This window comes from Branchiostoma belcheri, unplaced genomic scaffold, assembly GCF_001625305.1.
Source record: "Branchiostoma belcheri isolate BF01 breed outbred unplaced genomic scaffold, Haploidv18h27 scaffold21, whole genome shotgun sequence".
Lineage (NCBI taxonomy): Eukaryota > Metazoa > Chordata > Leptocardii > Amphioxiformes > Branchiostomatidae > Branchiostoma > Branchiostoma belcheri.
Window position 1 is genome coordinate 2,224,766 of NW_017803602.1, and position 22,722 is coordinate 2,247,487.

The following is a 22,722-nucleotide window of genomic DNA, read 5'->3' on the forward strand; positions in this document are numbered from 1 at the left end:
ATGGAACGGAATTAGAGAGGAAGTAACAAACATCTTACTTTGTGCATTCATCTGATCACTCTATTTCCCCCATATGGGTAAGTGCACTTGTAATGATGATATACTGCAACATTTTATGCCACATGACAGAAAACTCAAGATGAATAAAGTACATCTGCACAGAAGCACTTAAGTAGACTGGCCTTGACTTTACGTCCATTTTGCCGGATTCTCCCAAACCCAGGAGGGAGTTCTAACATTGATGTTCAATAGATGCAGACCAGAGTGATGGGTACATCCATCTCTGAGCCAGAATAGATTTTTTGGCCCGGGGAATATCCCTTCTCACATCAGATAATGACCAAAATGAGATGGAATAAGAAATACCAGCAGCAACAAGTTGTGTTGTCCACTTCGGGCTTTGCTGAGGGATTTGGTCAGGAGACAGGGTGGTGGCTGGAGTCTTGTACTAATGAATAATCCATAACATTAATGATCTGACGGGAGGCCTTGTCATAGTTAGTATGTGCTTTGCTCAGACTGATCACGGTAAGACGTGATATTGTGATCATCATGTATTTGTGCATTAGTGAATACATTGTAGGGATATTTGATGGTTTTAGTTACAACTAGAGTTCGACAATCTCATACCTCCATGACATGTTTAGTGCTTTCGTAAAGCTTATGCATAGTGATGATCACATAAATGGCTTACATTTACAATCCTGCTCATTAGCAAAATTTTGATACAAATTATTCACATAGCCCCTACCTAGTAACATACAACACACTGCATTTATTATATCATTTGATCATATTCTCCGCCCAATGACACGGTTACCTTAGAAATAAGGCTATTCTAGCGTTTCCTCATGAATTATGCAAATGAGGTCCTGATTTGAATAAATTATGTTTAGTGATGTTCGCCTTAATTGAACTTCCAAGTATGGTAAGTATTAAATTCACAGCAGTTACCACCATAAAATTGTACCAATTTGCCATTGATTATGCAAATTAGGTCTTCATTTACATAATCAATATCTACCAATGATCTTGTTGTTCTCAATTACATATGTCTAAAGTGTTTCATAGCCCTAATATGGAATACAGCAGATTTATAGAATTTCCTCATTAATTATGAAAATTAGATCCTGATTTGCATAATTGTATTTTAATCATGTCAAGCATCATTTCAGCTACCTACATACCAAAAATCATGAGGATCTCATTAATTATGAAAATTAGATCCTGATTTGCATAATTGTATTTTAATCATGTCAAGCATCATTTCAGCTACCTACATACCAAAAATCATGAGGATCCATCAAACAGTTGTTCAGTTATCCTCTTTTGAATATTTTTAAAGAAGCCATCCTGCAGTTCCAGAACAAGCCGCTAGGGGGCCCAAACTCATGTCACTTCTTCCCAAGCACGAGAGCTACCTATCATCCAAATTTCATGACCCTAGCATGTCCAGATCGCGAGATATCAAAACCGGAAGTTGCGCTGCAGTACCAAGGGAAGCCACTAGGGGGACCAAAATCTAATCATTTCCAGTTTTCGTCACACCCTACCAACACACCAAGTATGAAACCAATCCATCCAGGCGTTCTTGAGTTATCTTGTTGACCAACAGACAGACAGATAAATGCAACTGAAAATATAACCTCCATGACACATATCATGGAGGTAATGATGGTATCATCATTATCCCTGCATAGCTTCAATGAAACAGTGAGGCAGGCCTTCATTGTTATTTATTCTCTTGTCTGTTGCTGTTTTGGCCCCACCCACATCTGCAGTGTGGGGTTGTATCTGTATAGCCGGTATAATGTATTACACCCTTGAACATCTATCTCTAAACATTGTTTAAAGCTATCAAATGATAATGCCCCTTCTGACTATTTCCTGTTCTTTTCTGAGCTGGTACATGTATTAGGTACTTAGTTGTTGGTACTTCAGTTTGAACACAACTGATTTTTAAGAACAGTTGTAACCAGTGTTCTGTTGTTTGTGTACAGGAGGACAACCTTGGGTACAAGATGCTGCAGGCCATGGGGTGGACAGAAGGGAAGGGTCTGGGAGCTAATGAAGAGGGTATCACTGCACCTGTCAACAAGTAAGGAGACTGCATATAATATACATTGTACCTCCACATGAGTAGGGATGTATTAATACATGTATGAGTCTGTGTACATGTATCTGTGTTTCAGCTATAGGTAGTTAGGTAAAGGTGCTGAAGTTACATAACACAATGTATGTTTATTTAATTCTTCTTTAGTAACTATCACAGTGGTAAATTATCTTCGTGTGACGATAGTGCTTGCTCGGTTGTGGGGGCCAATATGTATCCATAAATACATATTATGTACATGTAGGTTATAGACATGAACATAGGCACTCCCTTTAATTAATTAATAACTAATTATAAACTCTTAATTTCACATAGGGGTCAACAGGCGATAGAGAATGCTGGGTTGGGAGTGGACAAACCCTCGGAACTTTCTAAAGAAGATGACGAGTACGAAGCCTTCCGCAAACGCATGATGTTAGCCTACAGGTTCAGACCAAACCCTCTGGTGAGTATGGGCATCTACCTTGTTCAGACCTTACATTCATTTTAATGTTAATGTTACCCACTCATTTACTTGTTGGTGTCCCTTTTTTCTACCAGACATATTATTAATGATATTCTCAACTGAACTTCTGTTGTTGTTTTTTACAGAACAACCCCCGGCGGCCGTACTACTGAACCTGATGAAGAATTTTGCTTCCAGAAAGTAGTTATCATGCGTCAGCGGAGAGATGCATGGAACATACTGTGGGATTCATATACAGGATTATATTCATTTTATAAAGTTGACACTAAATGATAGTCTGGTATAAGAGGCATATCATAAGGCTATGTTTGTCAAAATATCCCAGAATGAAATGTTGGATTTTCTTATCTCATTCTACATGTACTGACAACTTGATTGAATGAAATACTAGTAATGTGAAAATTTGAGATTGGCTATAGCTACAGGAACAATGTAGCACATTGGGGGAGGGTTAATTCTTAATGTAATAATCATACATGTACTATAAATTTTGTATTGTCAGGGATGGAAAAGCTGCATGTGTTATTAGGTTTCTGACTGGGCATGTGATTTTTATGCACCACATCAGATCCATGTACTGTACCAATTCTGGAGGAATGTATCTTGAACATTTGTTTGAAAATTTCTAACTTTGCTTTTCATTGTACAAAGGGTATGTTAGACATCAGTCAGCAACTAATACATTGTATAGCCAGCTTGATAATATATGGTAAATGAGTTAAAACCATAGTTTTGAATTGTACAACTTGTGTTCCCATTTTGTAATCTTTGTTACTTAAAACAGATTTAAATTGTGAAAAAAATTAGTGATACTTTCTTCTCACACATAATAACTACATTTTTAAACCTTGCTTTACACAAGACTACAATTGCTCAGCATTTTTTGTGACATATCAAATTAGCAAAAATTCTGTATCACTTTTCTATATACAGTAGATCAGGATTCTATCGACATTATACTGTAAATTCAAACAAGTGATAGAACACATAAAGGATAAGTCACTGGGTGTAAATGAACAATCAAGTTCCATTTGACAATGTATGTATGGTGTAAAGTGCTCTTTGTAGACATGTCCACAAGATCTAGGCTATATGTGTATGGGTAATAGGTCATTAAGATTGACATACGATGATAGTCATGTAGCACCAGGTGAGTAAACTGAATCTGACTTACTGTCTTCATAGTAATGACAGCCTGGTATATGGGGGACAAATTCCAGGCTCCAGATTCACAGTTTAAAAACTGTATTGATTGAAATGGGGTTACAGATTCTGTAATACATCTGCTGTTGGTACCCCTTCATTCTAGAAGGACTTTTCTAAATCCAGAATCATACTAGAAATGGCATATGGTTAGGTTATTGTTGTTTTGTCCTACTGGTTTTGTTGTTGTTGGTTTTCAGCAAATGTGATCAAAAAGAAAACTATGTTAGCTTGAATTACATCATTTCCCAAAGCTACTTCAAGGAGCAGCATAAGTACATGTAGTAGATTTGTGAACTTTTTTTTTCCAGGACAACATCAAAGCTAGTCATATTGTACTGTCAGAAAATCATGTCATCTTCATCATTTTGGTTGCAATTTTCTCGGTCTACCTCCATGGTTGCATAGATGGCATCACATTTGTGCAGAAAATGTGATTTCTGTTTCCGTCTGATGGCAATGCTAAAATATATATGACACATATGATGGTAAACAGGGGACAGTAGAGACAGTGGCATTTTAAATGGAGAGATATCATACATGGGGCAACTTTATGTTTTTGACACTGGATCTTGTCAAGTGTTGTTACATGGGATCTGGAGGCAGGTCTAAAAATAGTTGTTGCATAATATAAGAGGCATTAACAGTTATACTGGGTCCAACTTTTCTTCAGTGCCTACTCTTAACATACTTTTAGCCATATGACGTACTGTACGTTTCTGGATCTTTATTCAATAATTGTGTTTGATGTGGGTTTGATGTCCTATTTTCAAACCATGTATTTTGTTAGTCTTGATCTGCCTCTTTTCAGTTCATAAACTGATAGTAATGAAAAGCTTCTGTAGCCACCACAATTCTTGTATGATCGCAACTATTTTGAGTGTTTCCTTGTTAAGATTGAAAGTTAGCTTTTTGTTGTCATTTACATTTTTCTATCTTGCTGGACAAATAATTGGTACCCATGCATGTTTAAATTGTGGCAAACCATTTTGTCTTTGAAATAAAATTTTGGGACTTCAAATAAAGATGTTGTGTATGATTTTTTTGACCAAACTAATGTGTTCTAAATATAGGATGAATGGATGGGTAATAACGGCCTTATGGTTAGGGTTGTTCACTGAATGATCCAGATCCGTAGCATGCCCCAATGTTGTGCCCTTAGGAAAGCATATATTGTCATATAAGCCATAAAAGTGAGATGCAAATAATTCATAAGGCTAGACATCTTTTTTTGTATTCTTACACCACAGTGAGTATTGTTACATGTTGACCCACATATCTCAAACGTCCATTAAAACTACATAAACTTTTGAGTACATGTATTATTAAACAATAACTGTTTAACTATGGAAAAAATATTTGTCCTACCACTTGGCTATTGGCAGGCTTTAGTCCAAGAATACTCTTATCATCCTACATTTTGCATTAGAGCACATTCTCAACAAGGCAGCATTTATTTCACATTCAGTCAAGATCTTACCAGTAACCAAGGAGCAATCCAACATTAAAGCCAGCCCATGACAGAGATGGATGTTCTTATAGTGATGTTCTTAAACCTAAGGCTGAGCTTAAGAATGTCTTAGCATCAGTACTGGAAAAGTAAGTGGTCATAAATACTGAAAATGGTCGACATTTTTACATGCATCTGACAATCGGTGCATCGTGGTTTACATTCTAACAGACTTGGTACATATATCAGTACCAGAAGCATCTGACAGGTTTCTTTTCTGGTTTCTTGATTCCTGCATACGTCAAAATTTCATCCTCGAATGAAGCCAGTGACGGGACGTATGTCCTTCGGGCTGCTTCCTCGGAGAGTGTGTCCTTTTCAGTTTCTGAAATAGATGGCAATACATTTACTGGCAATATTTACTAAATTGCTAAGAGGCAGACAATGAACTATGATTAATGACCAGGAATAAACCATCTTGAGATAAATGTTCATTCAAGGCCCCGCCTATGTACCATTCAAGTACATTGTATTTACCTCAGCAGGAAAAAGATTAATAGTAATAATACACAACAACTAACCCTTGTAAGCCTCGGGAACGATCCCGTCCTCTCTGGCCGTTGCCTCAGGCGGGATGGGGATGATGCGTCCTGTCCGTGTGGACACTCTCACCTTCTCTCCATCCTCTGTAAACCTCCACTCTACTTGTGCAGGTTCACTAGTGGGGGAACAAAAAAAGGTTTCTCATCTGTGAGGATGTCAGAAACGTGGTGTTATGAGTACAGCATTTGCTAGCAAGGAAAAAGATAGTGAATGTGATCACGATCCATGAGTAGTTTGCACTTATGTGTTTTTACACTTCACTTAGGACAACTTGCAGGAGAAGAAGAGATCTCACTTGTCTGATGGATCAATCAGTGCAACTTCCCGGTACATGAGTGGAGCTTCACTTCTCACCATCTGCCCTGGGTAGTCTTTAGCTGGGTTCTTCCCTAAGTATCTGTAATGCTAGATACACATGATAGGGCTTGATAAGATTAAAAAAAGGCTTTATAATAATATAAAGGCTATTACTAAACTGAATGTTGAACACATTAAAACTTGCCCACAAAATGTTTAAAACGCTGCATATGTTTGAAATACAGTCCATTGAAAATGAAATGCAGATCAAGGATACCGACATGGCAGTCAGCAGCTGCCTGTTTCACATGTTTTCCCATTCTTGCATATAAGAGCATGAAACACTCTTTTGTAATCAGGACTCATTCATTCTTTGTATAGTTTGGGATACAGAAAATTATCAAGGCACCAGGACAGACTTTCGCTACTAGTATCTTGATTCTGGTCTTTTATACATTCTCATCAATGTTGAGAATCAAAAGATACATTACACATTAAGAAACACTAAATCAGGTCTTGATATAAAGGTGTACATGTACTAGTAAAGGAGAAGTTTAGTCCAGAGACTTACACAGTTGAGTCCTTCCACCACAACCCAGTTCCTCTGCCTGATGATTTGGACAACTTTTCCTTGTTTTCCTTCATCACGACCTCTTAAGATCTGGACCTGAGAAATATATATGAGAAGGCACTATTCAAACACATTGACAATCTCCTGTAAATATGTGTAAAATACTCAGTCTGTTACATGTAGCTCAAAAGCTCAACATTAGTGTCAATGTTTCCACATATCAAAAGAGCCACCTGGAGTCTGCTTGAGGTACTGCATTACAAAGATGCCAGTACATATACATGTACTAGTATTCAATGTTAGACTGGGTCTGCCATTTACAACTGCAAATACTGTACCAAATCCCAGTACACTAGTGCCCCTGTGGTAGTATATGCACATATCAGTAACTTGAAATGTCCTTTTCCATATCATATTCAGAAATTTGTATCTGTTGATTCTACAGTCAATTCTTCATTCACAAGTCAATACATGTCATCATGTACACATGTATATAGCTAATATGTTATACATTTGACATGAGCATACTAACATTCAAGAGACTCTATTACTAGTATACTGTGGGCAATGCAGGGGGAATTCAAATCCTTGTCAAGATAATTACCTTTTCAAACCTAAAATCATTTTACTAAGTACTTAAATAAAAAATTAGCTTACTAGTACATTTGTACTCTAGTCCTACAGTACATGTAGATATGAGAGGCACTTTATACTTCAACTTACAATGTCTCCCTTTTTCACCATCCAGTTCTCATCCTTGATTGGTTCTACCCAGACCCTTTTCCTGGGTCTGTCTGGTTTGTTTGCCAGTTTGTGCCCGAGGCTCCCTGGTCTGTTCATGCCGTATCTGATGTACTTTGGCACATATTCCGCCTCCTCTTTAGTCCAGGTACGAGCCGCCATGGCCAGCAGTTGGGTAAGTCGTGGCATTGTCAAAGCCTAATGTTACTATCCAAATGACTATGCAACAAGAAGTCAGAGATCCTGAAATTCAAAAAAATAATAAACAGTCAAATCAATAACTTGATACCTTGAAGCTAGCCAGAACTTCACAACATAGTTACGCGTATACAGGACACTCTCAGACTGGTTAATATTTGTGTTACATACGATGATGCATCCATAACTTTGATGTGTAAATGGTGAAATATTCACAACTATCGGTCATGGTGACGGGTCTGCCTATTTACCGGAATACACCGGAAAACACAGTTAAACACCGGAAAACACCGGAAAACACATATAAGAGGCTAAAATCTACCGGAATACACCCTGATATGATGAGATAACATACCGAATTGCTGTATTTTGACATGAAGTAACGTGTATATCGCCGCGGGAACAAGAAATCGTTATGAATTGGCGATCGGCGATCGCGGAGGCGAGCCGACCAGTCGCCATGTTTGTTTACATTGCCGACTACGAAATGTTTGTTTAACGCGATCGCCGTACAGAAGTGAAATTTACCGAAATGAAGAGGTCTTTGATGCAGGTACCGCAAGTTGCTACATTCTGGCATGAAATAAGTCGTATATGACTTTGTTATATGACGTTGGGAACAAGAAATCACTATGAATCGGCGGAGTCGACCCGGCCAGACGCCATGTTTGTTTACTTAGCAGCCGGCTATAACGCTAGTGAACCTTTGTCCGTCACTTTTTCTCAGTGACAATCATGTGACGCCAATTTCTAAAAATGATGAACCGTTTTTCTTGTCCTATTATATTATGGATCTTTCGTCCTCGTGGTCATGGGTGTTTGGTCCTCGTTACGTTGGATCTTTCGTCCTCGTTTAGATGCTTGTTTAAGCAGCAGAGACAACAATGTTACTACATAGCCACACGTGTTGCGGCCTCGATTAGTCGCAGACGCTGCCGGATCCACGCTGCGCTGCCGATGTGGGCAAGCCACCGGCTCCTTCGATACCTTCCCGCCCTAGCCAACTCTCAGCTCAGAAAACTGTTGTTTTTTTTACCCCAGTTCATCATTTTAAATTAAGCAGAACATCTGGACAATTTTTCTAGTGATATTCGGCAGGAATTATTCATGTTAGAACAAGGACCTACTGTCTACTCGCTTCCTAAAGTTTGGCTTGCGACGCACACGCAACGCCGGGCGTGTTTGTTGTCGAATTTCCAGCAGCAAATATCATCAATTCTTTCACAATCAAGAAGACTACTTCAGCAATCAGCTATATAATGAAAGCTATATAGTAAAAGACTTCATATGTCGTGTCAACAGGCGATTGGAGTAAAAAAACGATTGGTTTGTGCGGAAACATCAGTCCCTTTATGGCTGGTCTGAATGCTCTAGCTCCGCACTGTATACAAACAAACGCTGGAGAACAATCTTCTTTATATTCGGCAATTTTCGAGATTCTTCGGAAACCAATCACAGAGGCTCGGTTATAGTCGGTGCAGATCGTGTTTGTAACGAAGATGGACGAAACTGATTGGAGCCGCCCGACTAGACTAGTCGGCGCCAGCGGCGCCCGGCGGCAACTTCTTCAAAGGGAAACGCCTGTCAATCAAGTACATGTACGTGAAGCCACGCTGTGGGAAAAGTACGCGCCCCCCAAAATGTATCAATAGATTCAGTTTTATTTCTCAAACAAACAGTCACAATATCAAACTTAGCTACTTTTACTATAGAGTCCAAACTGTAGTGGTTTCATCGGCGAAGTACTCTGGTCGCAATTTCGTGCATTTGATTGAAGAAAATTGTTGATGCCGCGGCGTGCCGATGTAACACGTTACGTGTTCGACCGAGTTTGTTTACTGGCCGGGCGCAGGTCATTGACCTTCGGCTTGCGTTGTTCCGGCGGCTGAGTGGACTCGAAGAGCAAAATGTCTGGCAGTTTTAGCGTCCGATTTTTGTTTGTATATCATTGAAAATAACGCTAATTTCCACCGCTACATAACGAAATTCTTGTGAATAAATGTATAACTCAAAAAGTCTTTTGGGGAAATAAATATTCTTATCCGGATTTTTGGTGTATTTGGTGTTCTTTATTCATGATCGAATGGTGCCGAAGTCAGCGTACCCTGACGCTCATGAGCGATTCGCGATCGCCTAAATATCGCTGAAGAGAACATGTTCAGATCCTGGCGATTATATTTTAGATCGACTACGATAAAACTTCAGGGCTGTCCTCGGCAAAATCAGATGAAATTTCAGTGTCAAGCTTTGCAGGAAAAATGCCGCCGCTCGCTGACGCACGCACTCGCTCTGTGCGGGTCATTGACCTTCGATTTGCGTTGCTTCCGGAAAATGTCTGGCAGTTTTATTGTCGGATTTTTGCGCTTTTATCCAACAGACCGACCTCGTAGCAATCATTCACTGGCATCCTATGCAACTATCTTTCTTCCAACTAGTTCGGAGTTGTGTGCACTGTGTATGGGAACCGCATCAATCTGAATAATCCATTCTCTTCTGTGATGGCGCTAAACAAACATCGTAGTCCGCAATGTAAACAAACATGGCGACTTGTCGGGTCGCCTCCACCGATCGCTAAATTATAATGATTTCTTGTTGCCGGGTTCCTGCGGCGATTTACACGCTATTTAATGGCAAAACACAGCAATTTGGGATGTTATCTCGTCTAAGCAGGGTGTATTCCGGTAGATTTTAGCCTCCTATATGTGTTTTCCGGTGTTTAACTGTGTTTTCCGGTGTATTCCGGTAAATAGGCAGACCGCATGGTGACCGCTATCACCGGAAACTGCTAACACCGTGAACATGCATGTGAGCTGAATTACATATATGAGTTCCAACTGTGAGCATAAAATTTTCAAAACACCACAATAAAACAATACCTCATTTTCCCTACTACCAGGAACTGCAAGTGAAATGACTGGCTTCGTGGGCCTTTATTACACTACAATAAATCGCTACAAAACTACTAACGTTACAGACTGTACTATGTAGAGAGACGAGTGCCCCCCCCCCACACACACACACCACTGTGTCACCAGGCCTAAAAGCCCTTATATGGAATGCAAATGTATGTTTACTACTTTTCCTAATTCATAAGGTTTCAACCTACAACATGAAATGAGCGTTCCATACATCAGCACCAGGAATACCGTAAAAATTGCTCACAAACCTGAGAAGTTATGTCAGGTCACAGTCATCTGGGCGCTGCCATGTTATTGAGTGGAAGAGTACATTTTGTGCACAGATTAGATTGTGGGGGTGATTTATCGTCTTTGCATTAACGAAAACTATATGAACAGAATATCGGTCATTTCTGCTGCTGTGTATGATATGTAAAATTATTTCTATTTGCTGATGGTTTGGGAACCTTCTCCTATTTACTAAAAGAATACTTCTAATTCATAGTTTCCCCTTTACCGAAATATACTATTCCAGAGTTCAAAGGTGACACCAAAGGTGACATTTCAAAGATCAACTGTATGTATGGTGGCAGTGTTAGGACGTCGACACGTCCTGATTTATTTTCCCGGAGCACTGCAGACTTTCCTTTCTCCTACCGACAGTTCACAGAAACCTCCCGCCATGTCTATGTCGTCTGCCACCGGCGTCTTCCTGATCTCTCTCCTCTCCATCCCGATCCTGTGGCTCGTGAACCACTCGGGGTTGATCGGCGGGAACCCGTGGGGAATCCTGGCGGCAGGGTACGCCTCCCTGGCCGGGATCCCCGCCCTCGCGTACTTCGTCATCCGCGACAAACGGGTCAAGAAAGACCCCTGGTTTTACGGTAAGGTCAACATGCGTTTCGCTGTGGTAACATACTCAACATATACCTTAATTGCATTAGATTTTATCACTGCCAATCAAGTGAAATCATATTTGGAGCCATGGTCCAGTTGGACGTTGACCCCAGTTCACACTATGGGTAGGACATGACTGACAGGTAATTGTTAACCTAGAACTTGTTGACACCAATAAAATGATTGACAGGTAACAGTTATTATTAATCAATTAGTAAAAAAAAACTAATTTGCTGAAGGTACTTAACACCCTGGTGATTTTCTATGTCTACAGTGTTCACAACTTTTGCCTTCTCCTCTGTGGTGGATCTGGTCCTGTGTTTGGAGATGGATGGCATGATATCAGGCTTTACTGAATTCTACATGAAGGAGGTACAAAATAATATGCTTCACTTTGTTTTTCCAATCTGTCCACAGCAGTTATTCCAGAACCTTTTTATCTATTCCCTTGTGTATACATGTATGCAAAATATGTTCCAATAATAGATTTGAGCTCTGTTCTTGGTACTTGTACTCTGCATAGATTAACTTGAATATGTCATGAAAATGGCAGCAGCTGACCAACAGGCCACCAAATCTATGCTGGTAGACTAACAGGTATTACTACTAAACTTGAAAACACTTATTTTGAATCCACCTAGGGTGAACCCTACCTAGGTACAGCCTATGGCATCATGATTTCCTACTGGGATGCTACTGCCCACTATTCCATGTACCTCATGATGGTGGCTGCCATTGCATGGAAGTAAGTATACATTTGTAGATTACTGGAAAATGCCACTGCACGGTTAAAGATACCTTCCTGCAAAGGCAGAGATTTCAGAAAGAAGATTTTTAAAAGCAAATGCCTGTATGTATTGAACATAACTTGGCTCCCAGATTGCAGTGATACATGTACTAAGTAGTAGTCATTTGGCAAAGACATGAGGTAGTGGAACTCTAGTATTGATATTGGCTCCTGTACTATATTGTCAATATTGTCACTCCCAATTCATCGTCTCAGGCAAACACGTTTCTTGACTTAACATCTGTGATGTAATTTTGTAGTTGCCCACTAGGCGGTGCTGATAATCCCTGTTGTTGTCTCTCCACAGTGAGCAGTACCGGGAGGTGGGTCTATACTGGGTGGGATCTCTTCTCCACAGTATGATTGTCTTCATGCCAGGAACATTCATAGGTAAGACCATACTAGCCTGTGTAATACAAACTCTGCCTGTATCATACACCTTTTCCACAGAGTTTATGGAATTTTGATCAGTCATCTAACTCAGGGAAGTTGTTTGAAAAAAAATTAGCCTACATGTCTCAATTGATGGCCAGTACAGAAGTTCTCCCAATGTTGAGTCGTTCCAGGCCGGGCTGGCGGCCTGCCCGCCTTAGCCTTGACCTACTCCCCCCCCCCCAACGGCACCCCTCGCGGGGTTATCTGGGGGTAACGAAGAAGAAGAAGAAGTGACCATAGAAACTTACATAAGACAGAAAAATGTGAAAGTATGACAGTTTATTATTTTTTTCCAAAGCATTTATTGATAATTCTTTTGCTTGATGATTGAAAGGTAAGTTTGCCAATGAGATTCGTCCGGCCATCCTGCTGAACATACCATACGTGGTGGTGCCTGTAGTAGCAGGGGTCAAGTATCTACAGAGCAGACAGGACAGCCAGGCACTTTCCAAAGAGGTATTACATTTTGTACTAGAAGTATGGTTAACTTTTAAATCTACTGTGTTCAACAAGAAGAATAAAGTGCACAGTTATACCTTTATGAGTTTTGTTGGTCTGCATTTGTTTTTTGGTATCAAATTTTTTTCTTTATTGGTATTTTTCTTTATTAGCATTTCCTTATACATTTTTGTACCACTTGTTGTTAGCCATTACTTTAAAGCCATGTTAAACCCCAGTACTGTGCAAGTAAAATGCAATAAAACTCAGTTCATTGGCTAGTTTATAATAAACATAGCTCATCTCTTTCTGTCTAGTTTCATAAGTGTAATATTGTTGATACTTTGTGACTTCCAGGTGAAGAAAGTGCAGGGGACCAGTCTGTTGAAGAGACCTCTGGATGTTCTGTTGATGTTGTTCTTGTTGGTGTCCATAGGAATTTCTGTCATAAGAGGACTGGTAAGTTATACCTACACATATACTGTGCCCTGGGCAAGAGGTCATTCATTGACCCAGTCACATACTGTAAGCTAATCTGTTGATGTGGTGGTCTTAGGTCATGTGTCTTAACCTAAAGTTCATGTTATATTATTGTCAATGCCTTACCGTCAGTAATGTAACGTGAAAATTTTCAGGCTGTCTTAGACTGTCCTTGGGAGGTGACTAAGACATACACTAAGGAGTATGAGCCTTACCTGGAGGACAGGACAGCATATCCAGTTATACAGGTGAGAATCATAAATGATTTATTTTAGATTAAAGTACAATGTATTTACCCTAGAAAAAGTGGGGTGTTGTGCTGCTCTAATACTCAAGGTTTGAGGCTGCTGTAGTGTCTGCTACAGGTACAAATCCAAAATACTGGTAATGTATCTGAATAGATTAACACTCAAATATAAAATGTATATACATAATACATGTATATAACATTACTTATCTTACTTCAAATGCTATTGTATTCACTGGAAGATTAGCTCTACATTGAGCTAAACTGGTTCAAGATTGTTTTCACTTTTCCCTTTACCCATTGATGTTATCCCTCTCCCCCACTGCCACAGATGTTAGTGTATCTGTTCTACTTCGTGCCGTACTACCTGGCAGCCATGTACGGTCTGGTCCAGCCTGGCTGTGTGTGGATGCCTGACTGGGCACTACTGTTTGCTGGAGCAGCAGCACAGGTAACAGACTGGGGTTTGACACTTATAAATATGAGGGCTTTTAATGAAGATTTCACATTAGTTCTAACGGTTTACATCATACCAAACTGCAGGATACATTTTCCAGATTTACCAACAAACAAAATACACCTCATAAAATCGCGTACAGAACCCACACATTGCAGAAAAAGTGGGTTCTTCATCTTCCACAGTTTCCAAAATTGCAGTCAAACTCACCTGGTTGATTATGATTGATTTAGAAGGCTGGCATTTGAAGTTGAAGTAAGTTAACAATAAGTTTCAAAATTACTTTCTGCATTATCATTATGGGTTCACCACACCACGAAGTGGTGTGGTGAAACCATATTGCTTTTTCTGGTGTTTCTTCTTCTTCTTCTCCTCCTCCTCCTTCTCCTCCTGCCATTTTTTAAATGGATTCAGCTTCTTCATTTTAGGGCCCAAGGTCCTGAAATTTGGTATGGAGGTACAGTGGGCAAATACCCTTAGGCGTTTTTTAAATTTTTGTGATACAGGCTTTTAGAATGGTTTTATTTGAGTTTTTTGGCTGTATTATAGCAAATGTATTACTGTGTCAGTGGGCCGTGTTAACCACATTTGGCATGAGTCATCACAATGGAATGCAGGGCATCAACCAATAGGCATGCAGCTTTCCTCTCTTCTTCTTGCTGATTGGCTGTTGGGATTTAACTTGATTAACACCTGCACAGACCATTTCCACCTGCACAGAGCATTTCTTGCTGATTGGCTGTTGGGATTTAACTTGATTAACACCTGCACAGACCATTTCCATACTGACAGTATGTCTGTATTCAAGTGTTTTGGTAGGTATTTCAAGCTTTCCTGCTCCAGCATTGGAATGCGGGGCATGAACGTTTTTTTTGAAAATCAACAGTTTGCATTATGCAATTAAAAATCCTAACCAATAATGTAGGGAATAGCTAGCCAACTGTTGTAGTCTTAGTTGTATGTTACTTCATATTATAGTTATATCAATGTAAATCATTGTTTTCCCTTGTGTTTCTCATTCTTTCCCTGCCATGACGTCGTAAAATGTGGTGAACCCATCGCTGTATTTGCTCCAAAGCAAATATTGGCCTTTCTAGTTATATTCATACTGTATATTATATCTTGTTATTGCAATTTGGCCTTTAAATTTGCAATGGAATGTACTATAAAAATGGATAAGTCTGTATGACTGACAGGCTTGCATATACATTACTAAACACCTTAACCAGCCACAGCCAACAGATTTCAAGTGCTAAATGTAGCTCTTCTTCTCCTGCACTACACTTAGGGCTCGCAGACATGATGCAAAGACGGTTATGGTTAACATCTTGTTATTGCAGGCTCAGTTCTCCCACATTGGCTCTTCGTTCCATGGACGCACGAGATTCACTCGGAGAGTTCCAGAGGCCACCAGCATGGAATTCTGGGTAATCAACCTCCTTCTGGCCATTGTACCTCAGATCCTGGCATATCGCTGTGTCAAGTACCCATCATTCTTTGCAAGAGGCAAGAGCCAAATTATGAATGGGGTGAAAGAATCCCCTTCCAAAAAGAAGGACTCCTAATGGGCAAATAGGTGCAATAAACACCTGAAGAGGCCTTTTGAATACTAGTAAATTGACCATAGTATTGAATTTGCATATTGTGGTTATGGACAGGAAAATACACTTCTGAAAGCCTTGACAATTGCAATTGTTGTCTATAATTTATGATAATTGTAATGGAAGTACCTGCAATGAATAATCATCAAGCACATATACCACATACATGTAGGATAATACTTCCTAAAAACTCCAAGAGACACATGCTTTCCTCACAATCACTGTCACTGTGGTGTTTCACTAATTGCTTAATACAGCACATGTAACTATTACAGCTGTTATGATCATCCTATCGGCTTCTTGCCAGCTCATTGTCTTCGTCAGAAGGACTATGAAATTGTCTCGCCGGATTGTGGGTGACTGCGGATTTAGCGAAATAACTCTTGAAGGCATTATTCGACGTCCATGATTTTTGGCAGGCAGATTACTGTTGTGGAGGCCAATGCCAAGTGCAAGTTTGGGCTTCGTGGGGGGTCCGTACGTCACTGCAGTGGACTTTTTTGTGTTTGTGGCTTGTTAGCAAAATAACTCGAGTATATTTAAACAGATGTTCATGATTTTTGGTAGGCAACCTACCATTGTGGAGGCCAAGGTCAAGTTCGAAAACGGGCCTCGTGGGGGGTCCCTATGTCGCTGCAGTGGACCTTTTGTGTTAGATATATAATGTACTACCCCCACCAATCTCTGCATTGATTCACATGGGGGACAGCTGTCCCCGGCCGCATCTGGTATCAATTGCTTACAATTGAGGGGCTGTCCTATAAATACTGGGGCGGGGGAGGAAAAAGGTGGACATGCGTCAGGCAGGTCATTCCCTAAATTGTAAGGCCAGACCAAGTAATTTTATGGATGACGTCCACTGGAGACCTTAGATTTATTGCAAAAGCGCGATAAAATACATGAAGGCCAGAAAAACCTGATTAACGTGCACAGATTTGGAACATACTAACTGTGGAAATACAAAGGTTAGGATGCAAATTGAATAAAAGAACATAGTGTAACAACAAACGAAAACAGCAATAAATCTCCCCCTGTTCTGATTCTTTCCTTTCATCACATCTTCTCATTACATTTTGCGACACTGTCGTAGAATAAAAAAAGGAAAAAATGAGTACAGAGATTCTTTTGTACTCTAGACCAAATTGATTTCTAGTATTAAAAAACGTTCCTTTATCTAGAACAATGTCCCTCTGACGAAGACATGAGATCTCCGACCTCTAGTTTTACATGAAACATTGTTCTCAGGAACAGGTAATGTACTTTGATGGCTAAACGAGACGTGATCATATATACAATATGTATATACATGTGTGGTTTTGAAAATTGTCTGTTCCCTGTACATGTATGTGTATGTAGCTGCCTTACTTCTCAGCACAACATCACTGCCAAATTACTTAAAATTGTGTGTTTTTTTTTAATCAGACAATTTATGTAATACGACTTTATGTGCCAACCATAAATGTACCAAACTAAGCCTTAGTGAATGTGCCCTATACACTGTCAGATTGATATTGAAAATTTACATTTTTGTAAATCGTCTTAGGTGTGTAAATCATTTGAGCTGTTTCTTGTGACAAGATACTAGTGATGTAAAAAAAAAGAAATGACTTAGACCACACCAATTCCTGGTTCTCCAATCTCTTCATTTTTTCTTTTTTGAAAAAATGGCGATTTCAAGCCTCTGGGAACTATTTACAAGATTTTTTTGTAAATTTATGCAAGATAAGAAACATTGTGCTGGTATGGTCTTATTATTTCTTTCTGAAAAAAAAAGATTTTACAAACTTTTAACCAGATGAAAGGCAGCTTAGATAGTAACTATTATCTTAGACTTTTGAGTACAGTATTATTTTAATAAGTGTGTGGTGCATGTGCTAAATATGTTATTTGAACATACCTAATTTCAATGATATGATTTGAAGGACAGTAATGTACTCATTTTTGTTGTATGTATTAATTGTTATGTTAATATAAATGATAGTCACAATTGACCTTAGATGCAATATAATTATGTAGGAAGGGAACATAATTGTTGTGACCACAGTGAATTTGGGTTAAAAAAATGTACATCTAATGTATCTAATGTGTTGTAAATTTTGTTGTTTATCATTGGTGTGCTAAAAAATCATTGTAATTTGATCATGTGCAGCTTTCATTGGTTGGAAATGTATATTTGCATTGGAGATGTACTAGATGTTTTGAAATAGGAAATGGTGGCTATGAAAAGAAACAAAATTGTATTTATGTATTATATATTAGGGAGCCTCTATGCATAATTTGAGTGAGAAATATTATTTGACATGACTTTAACAGATCTTGGACTTGAATTTTGTTGCTAAACTTTTTTTCTATTTGGAACTTATATTTAGTGTACTTTAATCAATGTTAAGATATGAAAGCAGGCATGTTAACTGAGGTGAAGCATGATGCTTTTTCTTTTGTTACGCCACTTTGTAGATGGCTTAATTAAAGTGTGCTAAAAGTGTGGTGCTTTTTGCAATATCTATAAATGTATGGCATACACGTATGTGTACACACACACACACACACACACACACACCTTTAAGATACTCCCATATTACGTAGCCATGTATCACACTGACGAAATACCCAGGGTGTACGCGTGTGCCTGGACAGACTAGACACCGGAAGGGAGTGTCAGATCTAGAATTGTGGAAGATGGAAGGTCAGACGCATAACGAAATGATAAGCATCTCATGCACTGTTCAGTCAAACAATCTTCGTACATAACGTAAAACGCAACCAACAACTTCCAACTGTTCTGGTCTGAAATGTAACGCCCCGGAACATGTTGACGGAACTGTCTTGTTGTTACAAACTTCAGACTTACCTGTCGTCTATTGCTATTTAGGCAGACCAAATGTACAATGCAGACGGACCTGGAATTTTAGTAAATTTTAGTTTAATTTGTGGTGTAAATCCGGCAGAAACATATCATTAATACATGTACATGTATTTCTATATAGCTTAGTTAACGCGTCGCCTGGAGCTTGATAGTAACTCCAGGTGTTACGTACATACCGGCATTGAGCTATATCTTCGGTAAACCACGCTATTCATGCAGTGAATTCATTTGCTTCAGGGACCTAATTATAAAGGCAAATACTACTAATACTTCACCAGACAAACCAGTTCTGCAGAGTCCCTGAGTCTGAGTCAGAACAAAACGTCCGACTGGGGCTCACCACGTTCAGCCAAAGTTCTGGGATATAAGGCGGTATGTTGATATTTTCGGTTAACTTAGCATGTATCCACCGGATATTACATACATGTATATCCGCCACTTTGATAAAACCAAGGACATTATACACATAATGTCCTTGATAAAACGTAAGCCGAGTTTGCGCAAGAAGGTTTGGTCTTGGTTTAAAAGATCCCTCATGCCGCACATGGCACCCGCTGGGCCTCAAAAGATTTCTAGGAGTGCGCGCATTTTACAGACGTTGCATTATATGTCTAGTAAATGCATTTTCGGGGTGGCCTGGTGGATATGTAGACGATGCAGTGTATCAGAAAATTAATGTGACGAATTGATAGAAAAGACAAACGATCGGATCGCACGAGCCACATTTGTGAATTGAGGTCATTTGCGACTCGACTGAGCAGTCTCTTTTTTCTACCTCCATGGTCTGACTAGTTGTCTATCGCACTGCTTTCAGGAGATTTTTAGTCTGTATTGTGTATTGTGGCTGTGCTATCACCCATCTTTTAAGACCTTTTAACTTTTTAAAGTCATGTAGCGTCATTGGTTTTACATGACGTCTGGAAATCTCAGATCATCATTCTTCAAATATTTACAGTATTAAACTACATGTATGATTTGTAGTGTTATAATCGGCATTTATCGCGGTAGTCAGGAGGCTCAGAAGATTTTGCCGACTCTCACCCCTTACGATCGGATTTAAAGATTTTGTCGGGGCAATTAACTCCGATGACTGTAAGGTTCTAGAGCGGACCAAGGCTGTGATGAAAGCTCATTGAGCAGACAAGTGCCTGATGTTGAACTTCGTTCTGTAAAAACCGAAAGGGGCGAGCAGGTCACAACCGGGAATCGAACCCAAGTTGTCCGCTTGGCGGTCACCAACGCTAACCATTACACTAAAAGGTCGCACGACCGTTTAGCATGGTCAGTTAGCGGAGGATAAACCCCACTGTTACACTACTCCCCCTTTTCTTTCAAGATTCGTCCTCGAATCTTCCGAGTCCGACATCCCTGGAGCTGCCACACTTATCCTCAGTGCCAGTACTCACAGGGCCGGCATGGGAACCACTGTAAAAACCCCACTGTTACAGTTCTTATAGCTTCTCTCCTCACTTTTTCCCATAAAGCATGCCTAACTTAACTCATACCCGGGTGTCCTACTATATAATAGTATCTGCCAAACACTCAGCCGCTCACTCATTTAATACGTTTCACGTTTTTTTAGCCCGGCTGTGGGCTGTTCAAGTTGGCCAGAAAACTGTCGTGAAATCTGCTATAACAAAAGTTACACCCGTTTTGCGATCCCCTGGCGATGCATTATGGGAGAAAACGAGGGCGTGGCAGTCTGAGTTCAAAGATGATTCTAGGCTAGAGACGTGCCTCTACTTTTGTGACATGGTGTACGATATAGCTAGCCTCCGCGGCGTTTGTTGAACTTTGAATAAAGGAATTTCCACTAACAAGGTAAGTAGTCGCAAGGAGGTTCAATCACAAGTTACTACAGTCTCGCTAATACCCCTTGCTACATACCGTTAAACGGGCCGGTGCTGCTTAGACAATCACAATCTCATTATAAATTATACCGTTAGATATATTAGGTCGCGAATGAATTCTAATTGACAGTAGTCAGTGACGAGACGATGAGAAATACATATTTCTGCAGTCCACGTAAACACAACGTCTGAGAAGAGAGGTCGGGTTAACGGGCTATCCTACTCACCGCGCGGGGGCGGCGGCTTCTACCATTGTCCAATGGGGGACTTCAAATTTGAGAGTATACATGTAGGTTGTTAATAATACACTATTTAATAACTTTAATGCTACTATTAAAATTGCAACAAGTTTAATCCCTTCCCAGGATTCCATTCATACATTTCATCACTAATATGTAAAAGACCTCAATCATTTTCTTATTATTTCACTAACATTTACGGGGCCCATTATGTTACATATATAACATTGTTGACGTTTAACATTTATGCCCTTGCACTGCACAAAATATGGTAGTTCACCAAGTTAGGCCCTTTGTGCTTTAGGCTAAAGTTCACCTTGGCCCATCATTAGCCTTTATACCGGATGTACAAACCACTGACTTTAATTAACCTAAAATTATATCTCTGACTCACTCACTCGGAGCCTGCCATAATTTCCAACTACAGGTGTTACCAGTTACCCATTATGTTTGTACCATATTGGATGACAAGTTCCTTGAAGATTTATTTTGGGAGTGATAACATCGGTTTATGTTCAAAATAAGGCCGGATTTACCAAACTAAGGCCACACCAATTTAATTTGTTGGTTCTCGGATTCGCCTCTTCATTTTTTTCTGATTTGCAAAAAAAAAAAAAAACTGGTCCTGAATCAACTCAAAAATGCTCATATTTTGCCCCCAACAGTTGAGGAAAGTCCTTTTCTTCCTAGTTGTTACATTTTTTTTCCATCTATCAATGCAGTGGTTTGATTAAAAGTTCAAAATTTATACTTTAAATTTTAACCCAGCCTTTTTTGGTGACTTTATGGCTCATATTGTAGCATTTGGGGCTATAATAGGATGCCTAGACCTGTTTTTATTTTTATTTTTTTTCGCCCTGTCGCTTCATACTTTTTCTGAAAAAATCCGAGAACCAACAAATTAAATTGGTGTGGCCTAAGGGATCTGTCAGTATGGTGACACACAGTACCTGTACTGTCGCCATATATCGCCATTTAAACATTACCTGACTTATCTTGCATTTATTGTCATTGGTTATACAATTCCTATAAGTTGATTATGGAAAAAGTATTTTGCCTAATTTACCTTTCACTGTGTACCTCTTTGCATTTTTTAAGTTCATCAATTTAATATGTCTTCTGTTAAGGACAGCCACCAGGAGGCCAAAAATCAACCCCAACCTTTGTCTTCCCAAGGCCTACCCAAATATCACATATCACCACAACCCTTCTAGACCTGCTTGAATTATGCTGACCACAAATATCTGGAAACACACACACACACACACACACACACACCAAAAAAATACTTTTCTACACAAGGAGGCCAAGTATCAGTGATTAGTATTATTAAAGACCTCAACTATGCACGAAGCTGATGGCATTTTGCCTTGTTCTGCCTCCCTCCCCAGATGTCCACCATGATGAAAGCACTGCAGTGGGATGCCAAAAGCGAGAAGCTGTCGATGGTGGAGGTTCCTGTTCCAACTGTCACCAACCCGTTTGATGTAGTTGTGAAGGTTGGGTTTGTCGGTGTGTGTGGAAGTGATCTACTAGTGCTAAGGAAAATCCACCCGGCTGCAGAAAAGGTCATTTTAGGTAAATGCACTCAGAAAAGGCAGTCTACCAGTTCTGAGTGAAGTACGTTCTATAAGTAGTCCGGTTGCCAAACCCCCGATTTTCGGAGAACCTTGCAATGCGGTCCATACAAAGTTTTTTTGTTGTTTCTATATCTCTGAGGTGTGCTCTTTCAGAATCTGAATGATGCCACTCTGTCATCATTGGGCAATTCGCACAATATGCAAATTAAGGTGGCCATTACTGAAAATCCAGTTTTCGTCAAAATCTCAGTAACTACTCATGGTATCAGAATAATTTTCGTGTCTATCCCCACTCTTTTGTAGGGA

General features: G+C 39.6%; 4 protein-coding genes across 7 annotated transcripts in view; 3 read left to right on the forward strand and 1 right to left on the reverse strand.

Annotated features, from left to right (window-relative positions):
• Positions 1–4,822, forward strand: part of LOC109469782 (SURP and G-patch domain-containing protein 1-like) — a 61,774-nt gene extending 56,952 nt beyond the window's left edge. For both annotated transcript variants that reach the window (XM_019768429.1, XM_019768428.1), the window contains exons 12-14: positions 2,001–2,098; positions 2,429–2,558; positions 2,705–4,822. In XM_019768429.1, the coding sequence (XP_019623988.1) occupies positions 2,001–2,098; positions 2,429–2,558; positions 2,705–2,731 (255 nt within the window). In that variant the 3' untranslated portion in view covers positions 2,732–4,822. The remainder of the gene's footprint in view (positions 1–2,000; positions 2,099–2,428; positions 2,559–2,704) is intronic.
• A 168-nt stretch (positions 4,823–4,990) lies between these two features.
• Positions 4,991–10,954, reverse strand: LOC109469784 (39S ribosomal protein L24, mitochondrial-like). Its single transcript, XM_019768434.1, has 6 exons — positions 10,809–10,954; positions 7,427–7,687; positions 6,704–6,799; positions 6,131–6,240; positions 5,814–5,950; positions 4,991–5,617 (listed from the first exon to the last, which is right to left on the reverse strand). The coding sequence occupies exons 2-6, from the start codon at positions 7,631–7,633 to the stop codon at positions 5,478–5,480; spliced, it is 690 nt and encodes a 229-aa protein (XP_019623993.1). The 5' UTR covers positions 7,634–7,687; positions 10,809–10,954; the 3' UTR covers positions 4,991–5,477.
• Positions 10,955–11,106: 152 nt separating this feature from the next.
• On the forward strand, positions 11,107–16,188 carry LOC109469862 (transmembrane 6 superfamily member 1-like). 2 transcript variants are annotated; one of them, XM_019768614.1, is made up of 9 exons: positions 11,107–11,423; positions 11,711–11,808; positions 12,078–12,181; positions 12,531–12,613; positions 12,993–13,114; positions 13,454–13,555; positions 13,732–13,824; positions 14,155–14,274; positions 15,621–16,188. In XM_019768614.1, exons 1-9 carry the CDS (start codon positions 11,123–11,125, stop codon positions 15,843–15,845), a joined length of 1,248 nt encoding a protein of 415 aa, XP_019624173.1. In that variant the 5' UTR covers positions 11,107–11,122; the 3' UTR covers positions 15,846–16,188. The 2 variants fall into 2 exon arrangements, with proteins under 2 accessions (XP_019624173.1, XP_019624174.1); XM_019768615.1 differs by having other exon boundaries at positions 12,993–13,099.
• A 2,832-nt stretch (positions 16,189–19,020) lies between these two features.
• LOC109469863 (2-deoxy-scyllo-inosamine dehydrogenase-like) overlaps positions 19,021–22,722 on the forward strand; it is a 7,223-nt gene continuing 3,521 nt past the window's right edge. Inside the window, exons 1-2 of one of the 2 annotated variants that reach the window (XM_019768616.1) lie at positions 19,021–19,119; positions 22,228–22,414. In XM_019768616.1, the coding sequence (XP_019624175.1) occupies positions 22,228–22,414 (187 nt within the window). In that variant the 5' untranslated portion in view covers positions 19,021–19,119. Of the gene's footprint in view, positions 19,120–20,425; positions 20,569–22,227; positions 22,415–22,722 lie in introns of those variants that run through there. The other variant, XM_019768617.1, reaches the window with a different exon arrangement.

Coding starts and splice junctions, on each gene's coding strand:
- LOC109469784 (XM_019768434.1), bottom strand. CDS start 7,633: ATGCCACGACTTACCCAACTGCTGGCCATGGCGGCTCGTACCTGGACT. Junction 6,241..6,703: donor TGGTGGAAGGACTCAACTGT/GTAAGTCTCTGG, acceptor ATGTGTATCTAG/CATTACAGATACTTAGGGAA. Junction 5,618..5,813: donor CGTTCCCGAGGCTTACAAGG/GTTAGTTGTTGT, acceptor CATCTATTTCAG/AAACTGAAAAGGACACACTC.
- LOC109469862 (XM_019768614.1), top strand. CDS start 11,123: ATGGTGGCAGTGTTAGGACGTCGACACGTCCTGATTTATTTTCCCGGA. Junction 11,809..12,077: donor CTGAATTCTACATGAAGGAG/GTACAAAATAAT, acceptor GAATCCACCTAG/GGTGAACCCTACCTAGGTAC. Junction 14,275..15,620: donor TTGCTGGAGCAGCAGCACAG/GTAACAGACTGG, acceptor TTGTTATTGCAG/GCTCAGTTCTCCCACATTGG.